The following is a 15,433-nucleotide window of genomic DNA, read 5'->3' as shown; positions in this document are numbered from 1 at the left end:
GTTAATCTAATTGCTCAACTCAATAAACCACGTGTTAATTTCTTTATTTGTTATTCTATCATTGATCACACAAATACTGGGATAGACATTTAATGCCATTAACTGTGCATTATTATGTAATGAAGGAGAAAATTCATAGATTTTCTTTGATGTTTATGAAACAATAGATGACAAAGGGAAGAGACTTACAGTATGTGGATCTGCTCAGTCAAGATAAAAACAAATGGCCGCCAAAGGAGAGTGACTAAAATTATAGATTATAAAAATAACTGCATGTCTCAGTGTTGGAAGTGTTTCAAGAGTAGTGACAAATGCTTGTAGGAGCACACCTATTTATATTGTATAACAAAGCCATTTACATCCTGTCATATTCAAAGAGCAACTATAGATAACTGCATTGTATCTAGGCCACTGTGTAAGTTATATTTGTGCTCTACACAGTAGAGCAGTGATATATGGTCACTATATTGCCCAATCTCTGTAATATGTTAGACCTGAATGAACTCATTTACTCTGAGACTTATTTATGAATTATCTTTACAGCTAAAGAGGTTAAGCATCTGGAATGATATAAAACTAACTTAATGGCAGGAAGGAGTGGCAAATCAAAGTAGCAAACAATTTACATGGCAGCACGCCCTGCATAAATCTAAACAAAGACTAGTTTGACTACCATTAAGAGTTTAATACTTTACATCTACTTCCATGGACCCAGACATAAGTAACACACATTTCTTGGTGTAATATGCAAATAAACAACAACAAAAAAAAGTTTAAGGAACCAAAGCTTTGTGGAAAGGTATTCTAGGTAGCACTTTGAAGAAATGACAACACAGTGGTTACAATTGCAATAACATCATTGAGAATAAACCTGGAAGCAAAACCTACTCAGTAAACAAGATATTTGATGTAAAACAGGCTTACAGGGATACTCCATCACCACCTAATCTTATCATCAATAGAAAACTGAGTCCTCATTACACACTGGTCTGCTGAGACCTCTTATCAGCGAGTGAAAGGACAAAGGGGAAAAGTATGCCCTTCGCCGCAGTGAGGGTGCTCAAATTCTCATCTATGAAAGCAGGAGAGATCTCATCAGCCTCAAACCTCATGGTGAACTGGCGGCTGACACAATATATTGTGTCACCCATCGTGACACACTGGAAGGCAGGGCAGCGCAGAAGCCTTTTGGAGCTGCACTCATACCACAGTCGAGCCACTGTATGGTAGCGGTACACGGTGACACCCAGCAGTGGGTTAAGATCAAACCGATACAAAAATCTCCCCACAGCTACCATGTCTGCAGTTCTGTCTTTGCTGCCTACTAACAGACTTGGCCTCCAGGTGTTGGTTTTGGGGCTGTAACGCAGAAGCATATATCTAAGACTTCCCCCGGAAACAAAAAGCTCTCCATTGCACACTGTGACGTGATGTGCCACAGCAAATGTATCATTAGGCAGCGGAGCCACAAATGTCCATCTGTCCAGTCGTGGGTCATAGCGCTCCACTGAGGAGAGACATTCCCCACCGATGGCGTAGATGTAGCCCTCCAGAGCTGCCAGTTTGCACCGAGGCCTGGCTTCATTCATAGGACTGATCTCCTTCCAAATGGATGTCAAAGGATTGTAGCAAAACACTTGCTTTGAGGGTGTCATTTCTCTGTCTGTGCCTTGGCAGCCCACTGCCACAAATAAGTAGTTATCCATTGTGCACATGGCACAGGCTTTAGAGATGACCTCCTGTGGGATCAGGCAGAGTGTGTGCCAGGTGTCTCTGTAGTCATCATAATAGTACAATGTACTGGATGTCTTCCTCTGGTCTGTTTTTGCTGTTTGCCCTCCTGTATTCCTCGTCCAGTCTTTGGGGTCCATATCTGCCACCACGATGAACTTTTTCCCACTCATTCTCTGCTTCCGGATTTGTTCCCGCTCACCGGCCATTAGCCGCCCATAAAGGTTGGGGTCCCTGAGCACCTGGAGATAGTTGTCTGACATGACTCCAAGGGCTGCTCGCTGCACAGAAGTCTGGCCATGTTTCTTAGCCAAGTATAGTGTCTCCAAGCAATTCCCCAGATCAAGTTTGCTCTTCAAGCTTTCCATATCAAGAGTTTTTGCTGGAAGTTGTAAAAATGAAGCCCCTGCTACAGTCTCTAGGTCTGAGCCCTCCTTCACATCAAGATCTTTGCTGTGTGTAGAGCTAAAGATTATAGGGTGAACAGAGATGAACTCATTGTTGGATGAGGTCAGAGAGTGAGTGATTGCAGTTGAGGTTCTTGATGTTTGAAAGGGGGTGTATAGCTCAGACTGCTCAGCTGCAGACAGATAGCTTTCCTTGCGTAGGAGTACAGGCCTTGCAGGGTGCCTCAGCCTGAGGCTTCCTGATGAGGAGGGATCCCCAACAGAGTTTTGTGGTAAAACCAGATCACGCATAATGATGGGGCTCAGAGAAGAAGAAGATTCTGTGTGACTGCTACCGTGCGTTCCAAACTCCACTGGCTGTGACTCAGAGTTCTTGTCAAACTGACCCAGCACAGAATTTGAGTCTGTAATGGAGTGAGAGGACGACTCAACATAATAATCATATATTTTTCCACGCACAATCTGGTCTCCTGTTCCTTCCAGCAGCACGTTAGCATCCTCCACTTTGATCTCTGCCTTGGAGAGGAAGCTGGAGTAGGCCCCCTGGCACTCTAAGTCCTGCCTTAGCTCCCTGCCCACACCCACACTACCCTCCAGCTTCTGCAAAAAGCAAGGGGAGCGGCGCCCTGTTGTACTGACCATCCCACTCTCTGTTGGATAAGTAAGGTTCAAAGCAGATCCAAATGAAATATCACTGGTGGCAACTTTTGCCTGCTTCTGATAAGTGAGTATTTCTCCTTTCAAATTGATATCTTGGTCACTGTAAGACATACCAACATCTTCACTCTTTTCAGCTTCTGGTGGATAAGCTTCTTCCTCTGGTGCTTCCTTTGTCCCGTCAGTGGCTGTGTCTGAAAGTCTGGGATGCCTTCCTCCATCACGGGTGTCGTGTTTTGGCGAGTTTTGACACCGAAGCGTTGCTTTGCAGTTTTGGCAGGTTGCATTTTTTGGCTCCTTGTTGTGAGAGAGCTGAATTTTCTTCACATCCCTGGAGTTGTAGAACCTGTAGGCCCAAGAAACCAGCAGTACCGCAGCCACAGAGAGACTCAGTTTCAACAGCAGTTGCATGTCGAACTGGACTCCCAAAAGCTCTGCAATGGGCATAGCTGTAGCAAAGATGGTGGTGACGACTGGTTGACTGATCCTATTGAATGCTACTGTCAAAGCATCTCAGCTGACGTTAGCATGCTGTCTGGCTTTCATTGTAAAAGAGCTGCTGTGATCTGATGACTGTGCCTCTTGCCCGAAGGATCAAGTGTAAAATGATACCTATACAGGTACTACTAGGCGGGGCACTAGTCATGCAGTACCTGTGGCAAGTCAGATGCAGATTCAACAACCCTACACAGGATATGTAAATAGTCCTAGATCAATATTTGCTTATGCAATTTGCTCATCCATGCTTTTCCCATTCAAATGCCATCAAGGAAATCAATAACTTTCTGGATACATTCTCACTTTTTTTGAGATACGTTGTTATTGCTGTATTTTTTACTCTGTGTTTACATGAACAGGAGGGATTCGGGTCCTGCTTTATTATGCCAATTTCTGAAAATGTCTGTAAAAATATTATGATAGATCACATTCCTTAACATTCTCAAACACATGGCTAGAGCTGCAGGAGGAAAACATGGTTTGAATAAGGGGTGGGGAGTGATGATAGGTGACATTTATCAAATACTTAATAACCAGGATACATCTGTTTGCACAGCCATGCCACAGATCAAAGGTCCTTTTCTGTGCCAGAGCAAATTCTTAATTCTTAAATTACTCCACCAAATGAGAAGCTGAAGATTTTGAACCAATAGAAAAATGGCAGGTGGTAATTTGACATTATAAACACATAGAACTGAAAACAAAACAAATAACCATATGAAGAATGCCAGATGGCTGCAGAGAAACCTGACAGTGTCATTCATTTCCATACACTATACTGAGATGCAAACATACATCTCTGTCACATGGGAGCCATGTCGCTCAGTCGCTGCTGTCAGGCTGTCGGTTTTGTTGCTGATAACACACTTGAGCAAGGCTGCGGTCAACAACAGAGCAGTGCTTATTTTAATAGCACTCTGTGAAGACTGTTAAAGGTGCAACACATGGAGAAGCATACAAAGGGTGTGTCAGGTGTCCTAGATGACATGGACACTGTTTGTTTGTGTTCATCTGATAGCCGAACCTGCAGACGACATAAAGGAAACTGGATTCTGCAAGCATGGCTGACTACTGAATAATTTACAGATGGGCCAAAGAACACTTCTCCCAGCTCAGGTGAACTATTGAGAACAATGCTGAAAATAGCAAAAAACAAAAACATGATTGTAAGCCATGCAGCCATGTGCATTGTTGTATGGAAGCACTTTCACCTCTTCCTGTAACATTCATGATAGGTTTGCAACACGCGACTGAACAAGAACAGAAGGCATTTTTTTTAAACAGGTGTTTGATGTTGAGGCAGAGGGAACATTTACTGAGTTAAACAAATAATAATAATAATAAATAAGTAAATAAATAAAGCTTTATATATTTGTGAAAATTACATTTTTTGAAAAACTGAAGAATCTGAGCTGGCTTGACCTGCATGTGTAAGGAGCCTCCAGCTTCTCACACATAAATCTACAATAAGCAAACAAAAGTGCACACGAAATCTTGCCCTTATTTTCACACCAAAGTTCATATAATTAAAGAAAATTAACACTGAAAGGGAGCAATTAAATGTTTCACATCCATGGCTAAAATAGGAAATGGTTCTTTCCGGGTAACAGAAAATGTAATAATCACAAATTCAAAAAGGTCTTTCAGTCTTTTGGTCCAGGACAGCTTTGAGCTAATTATTTGAATGTTATGTGAGGTGTTAATATATATCATTAAGTTGTAGACATTTGTAATGCGCACATATTCATATGCACACACACATACAAAGTCATGATGTACTTCTTCTATCGGCATGATGATTATATAAAGACAATTTGCACATTCTGTAATGTGTTCAGAAATGTGGACCTCTTTTTCTCTCATAAATGTGAAGTGAGTGAAAAATCCAAAATAAAAAAAGCACATAAGTGCCTCTTGAATCAAAATTAAAATGATGGCTGAGTTATAATGCTATACAGTGGGTGGACAAGGATTCATGCCCTTTGCTTTACTCACTGGAGAAAAATTAATTCAAAGCGCATTCGACTGTCTGTTAATAATGTTTGTGCTATGCAGTTCTCATCTCCAGAATCCAGGAATATGGATTGTTCTTTGGCAAGGTGAGCTGATGTCCCAAACGGATAGTTCTATGCTTTCTATTTGACTAAGCTTTAAAAATGTCTCCTCTTAGCTCCCACCTGGTTTAAATCTTAATCCCTTAATACTTGCTGTGTCCTTAGAATAGCTTAAATTGCAATTCTTGTGAAGTCCAAAAAATGCAGGATTACTGTGCATTAAGCCACTCTTCACTGTGTGTGAGAGTACTCACTGCAAATGGTTAACAGCAATGTCAGAATCTCCTTCAGGTTATTTTCTGGTCAGTGCAATCAGAAATATTGGAAATAAAGTCAATTTTGGAGCTTGCATGTAATTGAGCAAGCGTGGAAAACGAGTTTGTTTCGGCCTATCCAGGCTGTCCTTCAGACTTACCTTATATTGTGAGATTATGATAAAATTAAATTGTAAGTCCTGCAACAATCTAGACATGCAGGAGTGTGCAATATTGCCTGTACTGAGCGTAAAAAAGACTGGAAGATGCACTACCAAACATGTCAAACACAGTGTTACAAGTAAAGCCAAGGCTTGTAAGTTTTATCATCTCTCCATTTTAATACAGGTGAAATGAAACAAATGCAACAACCCTGTTTACACACGCTGCCTCAGGTGAACACCTCCCTGGAATGGCGGCTAAAATGATCCTACTAGTACTGTAAATGTCTGGGTAAGAGTTACGTATTGTACACAATGTAGGTCACTTAAGATAGTATGTCACAAGTAAATAACTTGATTACAGGCCAGTGACAATGAGTTGCAGTGCTGTCAATTGCAACACACCAAAAGGAGAAAGAATCTTCAAAGTCACATGCACCACAACCCCAAAACAGCAGACATATGTTAGATAATATTTTTCTTTTTTAACTCTGTCCTTGGAGACCTGTCATATAGATATAAAAAGCCCAAATGAGAAACAGAAAGGCTGTTAATGTGTCCATCCTTTCAGCCAAGAATTATGTCTGAAAACAGTGTTGAATGAAGTACAAACAAAGGTGGAGAAGTCTGAACTCCAGCTATCTCAGCAACCATCCCTCACCATAACCAATATAACCTCTTTAATTATTTTCAATATTTACACTGATGTACACAAAATACACTCAAAAAGGAGATTTTTTTTCTAGTTTCTCAATGCATTTAAATCATCTTGTACATTCTGAGCCATCAGAAAAAAAGGAATATGTGTATATTAATAAAAAAAGAATGTTCTCTTGGAGCATCTGTGTTTGTTCCCCCGTTGGTTTATCAGCACATTGCTAATCAGGTGCATCCCAAGACATGTAAAGGAAGGGTGTGGTTGTATTGTGGCATAGCCTAAGCCAGTTCCACTTTTCACATTTCAGTCAACACCAATTACATTTTGACTCATAAAATAAAATCCAAATGCTTTTTTCTTTTCCATTTCAAATCAACTGATTTTATTGATCACCAGGCAGACGTGGGACAAGAAACAAAAAATAGGTGTAACCGGGAAGGGCTATACAGGAGGTGGTTATTGTCACGTTCATCACGTTGTTCTTTTGATATCATTATCTTGGTTATTATTTTTGTTACAAAAACAGTGGCGCACCATCCTGTGGTAGTACTGTTTCCTGATTGACTGACGCATGGAGGGCCTCTTGATGACAGGAGAAGACTTGCAGGAACTGCGGGAAGTGTGTGTGGATGTGGTGTAAGAAGGACAAGTATATGTGTGTGTGTGTGAGTGAGAGTGTCTGGGATGAGGAGTTTCACGTCAGTTCCACTGTCACTGTGAGGACAAGCGCAATCCACGTAAGTCCAAGCATGTCCATGCGCCAGGCTCCGTCTACAAACACCAAAGCAACAGTCGATCAGACAGGGACATGCTTCTATTCATCAATGAGCAAAGTCATATTTCTAACATTATTGTAACACATAAATCCCAGTTTTAATGACTCTTAATTTATTTGAATGCAGTGAAAGTCATTAGTCAGTAGTAGTTTTAAGGTAAACCACAATGCATCCGTTTAGCTGCATGAATTTTTTGTAAAACCAGTGTTTGAAATGGTCATATATGTTTTGCAATAAAATAATGTTAATTTGATTTATTAACTTGAGTTATTGTTAAAGCCACTGAAGTACTCTAGGCTTTAATTTCATTTTTTGATCAAGTAATTATGCCATTAAATTCTGACTGCGTGGTCATGGTTCTCAAACTTATTCTGACATGACCCCCTTCAGAAGCTGGAAAAAAGTTCATGCCCCCATCCCACAACTTTTGACAATGATTAACAATGAAGAGATATGGAGAAGCAGAAATTAACATGACGTTATATAAATCATATTAATTTCACTTAAGTTCACTCCATCCCCCTATAGTGTTCGCACAAACACAAATGTATTCCCCTTCCCAATATTTGAAGAGTCCTCAGATAAATAAGAAAGCATTACATGATGTGAAAAGACAGTTCTATGTGTGTATGTATATATGTATGTATGTATGCATGTATGTATGTTATAGACCTGTAGTTATAAGGCCCACATTTGGGATACTAGATTACAGAGGCGACATCTGCAGAGCCAGCAACTTTAGATTGCCATTGCTTTCTGCAGCTTCTTCATGGACACCCTACAAAGAGGACTGTGGAACTGGAGCTGTTGCGGGAGGAAAGTTGTGACTGACTGTGGGTTTGACTTTGCTGACATAACAAATAGCTTGTTTAGATTGTGCCAAGACTGTGGATAAACCAACAATCACAAAGTGAACCCGACCACATCAGGGTGTGGCTGGACTCATTAAATTCAACATTTGATCTAGTAGCGGTTGGATGCATCAGGTAATTCAGCCCTGTGATACTGGATGACAAAATATAGTCTGGGATTCTGAAGAATGTTGATTTTATTATTATGAAATAGATCATAACAAGTTGGATCATGTGTTTGTCAGGACTGTTCAAAATTAAACTATCAAAGTTTAATGGTGGCTGCCCAGATAATGTACATCTCCTCAGAACATTTGACCAGAACAGACATTTTGTTATTAGACAATAACAACTGGAACTTGTCAATAAGAATCTCATTTTGTAATGGGCTCATCCAACCATAAGATCATCATCTGAGGTCCCCGTTCTGTACAATCATAGACGCAAGTCGCCCAGCCATCTGTTTGCCTTCAGTTTTGGCTCAGACCTCAGTGCATTTCTGCCAACCTGAATTTGAACTGGACTGATTTCTGAGGCAATGTGCTCTTTTTAACAAAGGAAGACTCTCCCTCAGTTGTGCTGGACCTAAAATGCCAGCTGACAACATAATGCCTTTATTTCCCCACACACGACTACATGACTGCTTTGACTCCAGAAAGGGTTTTAGTCAAGTTAGCTGCCTTTACAAACCTACTTGATATTTCTGACTGTGGCAATGACACATCTGTTTGTTCTCCTACCAGTCTCGTTCCAGTCTCTGACGTGATCTCTGTTCTAAAAGATGATTTAAATTGCAATTTTGTGTGGCACTGCGGAAAATGACAGATGTAGCATGCCTGCCAATGAAACTAAAAATGCAGATTACTTGAGTTTAGCTCCTGGCACGATTGTTATTTTTGAGTCAGTGAATCAGTTCATCAGTCCATCAGTTGAGACTTTGTAATGAATTTTGCTTTATAACTGCCCAACCTCAGCAACTCAGCAACAATGATGCATTGCTCATGATAAGGTGATAACCTCAAACTTTTGACACTTCAGCAGCCTAAGGCGACAGGTAGAGTACTATGGGGCAGAAAACATGTCACCTTTTGTCCTCAGTTTCACCCATCTCTTAAAGTCTGTTCATTGCCATACAGTGCGGCTTGACAAGTTGTCTAGGAGACTGGAATTCTGACAAAGACGAATGAATACAATTTCTCATGGTAAGCATAGTTTTCTTGTTTGCTGTGTCCCTGGCTGACTGACTAGAGTGTTCCTTTCCACTCACACCAGGCGAGGAGTTGGGTATTCAGCCATTAAGCAATCGGGCACGTGTGCGGTGACCTCTTGGGGCCATGTTGTACACCAATTTGACTTGCATGCAAGGCATGTCTGGGCATCCATGCTGACCTGATTCTGTCCTTGCTGTGACACACCTGCTCCTGCGCTTACCACAGCATTTGCATATTCAGATTTGCATCCCTAAGATACAACTAGCAGAGACAGGAAGGGGAGGGCAAGAGAAAGGGGAAAACAAAGAGCAAAGGGAAGAGAGACAGAGAAATTGAGGGTGGGAGAAGACAACAGGCAAATAATGAGATGTTTTTAAAGTAGGAAAAAGAAAGGAAAAGGGAGAAAGAGAGTGATGCTCATGCCAGACGAAAAGACTATACAAATCTCTGACTATAGGGCAGTTCAGCTTAAAGACAGCTCTGCTTGCCATCTGCTTGGGAATCTGTTCACACTGTACACTGGGACAAACATGGGAGTCACACATATGCACATAATTGTAAAAAAAATAAAATAAAATTACTATTACTGATGTTTTTGACAGAATGACCTTAAGGATTTCTTGCCAATCATTTATTACTGCATAGTTACGTGCATTGACCACGACATGCTGCTGCATCATATTATTACACAGCCATTTACTGCACTTTAAGAAAATAAAACCAGGAGTCTTGCTTATATACTAATCAATACAAGTTATTGTCCTTTTATGCTTTATTTAATTTTTCTTAGCCCTGTATCTAAACTCTGATGGCTAATTCTCTAGTCACCCCCTGTTTTCAGTATTGCTAAGTGTTGGACCAAGAGGCCAACCAGAAAGGTTTTTACACTACAGCTATATTTAAGCTGACCATAAGTGCCTACAAATCTGCATCCAAATTGTGAGCTAGGCTGAAGAGGAAATGTGGGAAATATAAATATGATAGAAGGGGAGAGACAGAATAAGTGAGGGAGAGAGAAATAAGGTGGTGAAAATGGGAAAGAGCAACCATAAACGGATGAAACAGGAAGAGAGCTTGGCATTGGGAGACAGAAAGCAAGTATAAAAAGTCAGAGAGGAGGAGAGTGAAGACAGCCAGAAAGATTGAAGCAGAAAGAGAGAGGGAGTGGCAGAAAGAACGGAGAGATGGAAAGGTTGTTGTCACAGCCCCGTGGCTTCTACTGACAATCCCTCATCTTTACATATGATAATCTCAGAAGCCGCAAATGAGCCACTAGTGCACATACGAAACACCAATAATCTCACACCCAACCAAAAGTGACAGGCTCGGTTAGTCACTGGAAGGGGCTTGTTGCTTGTTGCAAACGAACAGCGGTAAAGATTAATCCTCACTGAATCACTCTCACACAGTCAATATGAGAAAATGCATTCAAGAAAAACATCCACCTGTCAACACTTTGGATGTTGAAACCACAGTCTCCTAGTCTCTTATGACTCAACAGACAGCTGTGTCACATTTTGTTCTCATGTTAAATAAAGCGAACTTTGATGATCAAGCAATACAGAAGGAATCATAAGATGCATTATAATGAAAACACAGTCAAATATAGTCATTTGTGTAACTGAAATACTTACTGTTCTGATTCTGTGTGTTTTTCATCATGCTTGGATTTTCTGTTGGAAACAAAGAAAAAAATATTGTCTGTGACATGATCAAAAAAATGTAGCTGTTACTGAAGGACTGACTAAGATCACTAAGTGAACGAATGAGGGTGTTAGGAGGATAAAGAGCACGAAAAGGAGAAAAAGAAAAATAGTAACCTCTGACAGAGGTTGTGGCTTTCTAATGAAGCTGAACTGCAAAGTTCCTGAAGCACATGTTAAATGTCACCTCCCCACTGAGAGAGACCGGTTTCGTTAATGGAACTGGGAACACAGAGCAGTACTCCAGCACAACCAGGACACTTTTAGCAGCAGTGAGACCAGGAAACTACAGCTGTGGCCAGGCAGTCTGAGGAAGGGGTTTGGAGGAACTGTCTCCACCTTTAATAAGTAGTGCCAAATCTCTAAGCGTGTACAATACACTCTGACAAGTTCTCAGAGGGATAAAGTAATTGCAAAATGAAGAAGTAGAAGGTATTGCAGAGTATTAGCAACACCCCTGAACTGCACTTTGCAAGCTATTTTTTGACTTCACATATGAGCAGGTGGAATCTTTATACAGCACAGTGTGAAACTTTTCTGGTCTCACTGCAACCACATTAACATAGCAGCTCCTCTGAGAGGCACACAGGGAAATTAGTGTGTGCACTTTGCATATTCACGCTCTTGTTTGCCTGCCCCTGCAAATTTGCATAAACATACATATCTGTGTATTTCTGCATGTGTGTGCAGTTTTGGTGTCTGCCTGTGTGTGTGTGTGTGTGTGTGTGTGTGTGTGTCACTGCCCGGCTCTTCAGTGCTGACTCACTTCACAGTAATCTCAGAGGGTATTATCACTGAGGGTGGCTAAAGATGTACATCATCAAGACGTGAGCGCTGCTCCTCGTCGGTGGAGTCTCTATACTAAGGTGTCATTATACTCTATTATTCTTGATGATGTATATTGAACACTTTGCCAAGCAAGCAGAAACCCCAAATACTTCTCACTCTCTTCACCCCCGGCAGGGAGAGAAGTGTCTCATCTGAAGGCCACGGGGGACGGTGCCAAGGTCACTTAATCACCATTTACTTCCCCTAAGCGTGAGTGGAAGCAATCTACAAGGAGCAGCTAGACAGATGGGCCATAGTAGGCACATAGCCGATGACACCTGAGGGTGCATCAGGGTGTTAAATAGACATTAGTGCTCTTCCTAGCAAAACGCCTCCCAAGGTAACGCCTCCCTAAAGTGGCACTTTCCCCTTAATGTGTGTTCTTATTAGGCCCGCCCAGTAATTTGTACATTTGTGACATATTTTAAACCTAATATATAGAAGTGTTTCAAGCAATGGATTTTAACAAGAATAAAGGATACAATGTTCTTTGTTTCAAACTCAAAGATTGAAAATGTTTCCAACTTGATTTGCTGTAACAGGACACTTCAAAGCGGAAGTAGATGTATGTATGTGTGTGTCACACACATTTTTGCATTTTCTTAAAAATAATTCTCCTGTTTCTTTTATGTGGCTTGACTCAGAGTACAAGTGTCAAAAGCCCTAACAATGTAACACTGCTGTCTATCTATAGCATGGCAATGTCTTCTGGGCTTTCGAACATAGGCTGTTATGTAAATGTTTCGGAATGGGTGTGTGTGTTCAGACAAGACAAAGCCATTATGGATAGAACTGCCTGCACAATATTCTGCATCTGCTATGGAGGAGGGATTGGTATCACACACATTAAGGAAGAGGTGTTCTCAGTTCTCTTATAGGCTGCATAAATAATGGATTTTAAAACTTAATTTGCACTTGAAGTCTTAATTAATGACCATTGTGAGTGTGAAACAAAGACCACTAATATACATTATTATCATAATTGATTAGATAGCATGAAGAAATCTTCTGCCTAATTTATGCAAATACTGTCTGCATATTTAGCAGTGTGTGTGTGTGTGTGTGTGTGTTATAGCCTTTTTATGAATGTGAAGTTTTTAAAACCTTACTGAAATTGAGTGTGACTTTGATTGTGACTTGTGTAGAAAAGTGATTTGGGGCTCATTCTAATATGAGGCCAACATGTCAAATTGCCATCACATCTATGCAACACACATCTGAAATGGACTAAAGAAGCCAACACTCTTGGCAAAAGTGAAATGTATTTGATTCAAAGTCCCTTCACTGATAAAGCTTTCCGAAGCATCTCAGCATGGCAGATCTCCATTCTTTCAAGAGCGTCCAGAGCAAACACATCCAGAGGAGCACGACACACACACATAATAGAACCTGTAAGCAATCCGGCTCCCACATCAACACCAGTAAATGAACAACTTCCAGGTTTTGATAATCATGGTACCTTGGTTTGGCCATTGAACAAAGTGCTTTTCTAACACTATCAACAGCAAAGGTCCTTTGACTTCATCATGGGCCTTTGATGCCACTTTTGGCTGTTGGGCTCTAAGTAAGATCAGTAAAAGACATGCCATTGATGGGATAGCTACTAAATCCCTTGCTAGAGAATAGTTATCCTCACTAAGTGCAGCCTTAAAAAGAATGTGTTGTTGAGCCAATTAGGGATACAATCTCTTATTAATCACACACTTAGCTGCATTAATGATTCATACCTAAAAGCAGCCACATAAATCTCTTAAGTAGTTTTCAGAGATACTGTAGATACATGAAATGAGTTTTGTAGAATTATGTAATTTTCTGTGACATTTAACTGTGTAATTGTGATAATAAGTGTTCCAGATAATTCTTGTGGATCCAAGTTGTACAGTAACAAAAAAAAATGTTTCATATTCATCACCTTCTAAATAATTAATCAAACTTAAATGTGATTTCGGTTCAACTCCAAATGTAATAGCCCCTCCAGAACAGGGCTAGGGCTTGTTGCTGAGATGAGAGTACATACCAAAGACTATGAGGCGAGTGTGCGTATCTGTGGAGCCCAGAGGATTCTGGGCCGTGCAGCGATACATGGAGCCATTGAGTTCGGCTGGCACTCTCTCCAGGATCAGCTCCTTCCCCTCTCGCTCGGTGCTGCCGTCCAGCAGGCGGCCCCCGACTCGCGTCCAGGTGAAGAGGGGCTCGGGGAACACCTCGTTCTATCAACACCCAGCACCCACATGGGATGGAGAGAAAAAAGAAAAGAAAAAAGAGACAGAGGGAAAGTGCGGAAAAGGGGGTGAGAGGGTGGTGCAGAGAAAGCTTGTGAGTCTCAGCCAAGAGATTAAGAGCAAAGGATACATGAATAATACAAGCTCTGATTTTTCCCCTAATGCAATGGCAAGTTAACAACATGCATTAATAATCAACACTTCACTTTACAACATTTTTTTCTCTTCACATTTTGAGCCCTCCAGAGAATAAGCCCCTCCCCACACACACACACACACACACACACACACACACACACACCATTTCCAATTTAAAAATAAAGTAGTATTTCATTTCATTCATATCAGTGGGTTGACATGCTCATAGATAATAAGAGGACATTGTAAGTGGATGAATCTCTTATATGATTCCACCTCTAAAGGTTTAAGGGTTTGCTTCTTCTTCTTAATTCTTGCACACCAAACCCCTTCCTGACACATGCACTCCAACCCCTGGCTCATCAGCCCATTAATGAGGGGACATGGGACTGTCTGCACTGGTGAACAGAAAACACGTCCCAGTGACAAACAAAATTGTCAAAATAAACAGAGCCACTTAAATTTTTTAATTTTTTAAATTTTTAACCTAATTCCTTTAGTCAGGAGAAGAACCTTCCATTACACTCAGGATTTGCTTTGAATCGTGCTTGGAGTTTGATGTAGTCGTTTGGACATCTTTTGAGCATTCATTTTTAACTCACTCATGACAATAATCAGGTTAGACAATAGGTTAAAATAATGTTTCTCTAATATGAACTATTAATAACTTTAAGCATCAAAACTGGAGTGTGAATATTGCTCTGTGCTCTCTAAGAGGGAACATGTGTCATTAAATGCTAGCTGAAAGTGAACCCTTCTCATTATGTGCCATACACATGTAGACCCTCTATTCTTAAAACCTAAAAGAAATTATGTAAGTAAGTCTTTAGCATGGTTCAGAATAGATTCATGGACCCAACTAACATATTATTAATAATCCTGATTACCATAAAGAACATGGTGTAAAACATTAATACAACAAAATGTGATCATTTGCTAATCTTTTTGGAAATATACTCAATTGAAAACTACATTTCATTTTATTGATTTTTTAAAAATATTTTTTTATATATGCTAATATATATATATATATTATTATTCTCAATTTGAAGCCAAACACATATTTCAAACAAGTTGAGACAGGAGCATCATAAGACTGAGAAAGTTGTGTCCTGCTCAAAAACACCTGTTTGGAACATTCAACAGGTAAATAGGTTGATTGGTAACAGATGATAGCATCAAGACTGAGCATAAATGGGGCTCAGAAATACTTTGGGAAATGGAACACAGTTCATTTGCAAATGATTGCGTTCTGGTTTTATTTGCGTTTTACACAGCATCCCA

General features: G+C 40.4%; 2 protein-coding genes across 3 annotated transcripts in view; both read right to left on the bottom strand.

Moving 5' to 3' along the window:
* Positions 1–28: 28 nt before the first annotated feature.
* On the bottom strand, positions 29–3,445 carry klhdc7a (kelch domain containing 7A). Its single transcript, XM_046382412.1, has one exon. The coding sequence runs from the start codon at positions 3,240–3,242 to the stop codon at positions 978–980; it is 2,265 nt and encodes a 754-aa protein (XP_046238368.1). The 5' UTR covers positions 3,243–3,445; the 3' UTR covers positions 29–977.
* A 2,405-nt stretch (positions 3,446–5,850) lies between these two features.
* Positions 5,851–15,433, bottom strand: part of igsf21a (immunoglobin superfamily, member 21a) — a 158,055-nt gene continuing 148,472 nt past the window's right edge. The window contains exons 8-10 of one of the 2 annotated variants that reach the window (XM_046382406.1): positions 13,807–13,999; positions 10,893–10,931; positions 5,851–7,191 (exon numbers count right to left, since the gene is read on the bottom strand). In XM_046382406.1, coding sequence (XP_046238362.1) covers positions 7,115–7,191; positions 10,893–10,931; positions 13,807–13,999 — 309 coding nt within the window. In that variant the 3' untranslated portion in view covers positions 5,851–7,114. The remainder of the gene's footprint in view (positions 7,192–10,892; positions 10,932–13,806; positions 14,000–15,433) is intronic. The other variant, XM_046382407.1, reaches the window with a different exon arrangement.

The sequence above is a fragment of the Scatophagus argus genome, chromosome 3 (genome assembly GCF_020382885.2).
Source record: "Scatophagus argus isolate fScaArg1 chromosome 3, fScaArg1.pri, whole genome shotgun sequence".
NCBI classification, from domain to species: domain Eukaryota; kingdom Metazoa; phylum Chordata; class Actinopteri; family Scatophagidae; genus Scatophagus; species Scatophagus argus.
The sequence above is the reverse complement of the archived record's forward strand: the minus strand, read 5'-3'. Positions and strand labels throughout refer to the sequence as shown.

What these genes read in the sequence shown, in the direction of transcription:
- klhdc7a (XM_046382412.1), bottom strand. Translation starts at nt 3,242, where the DNA reads ATGCCCATTGCAGAGCTTTTGGGAGTCCAGTTCGACATGCAACTGCTG.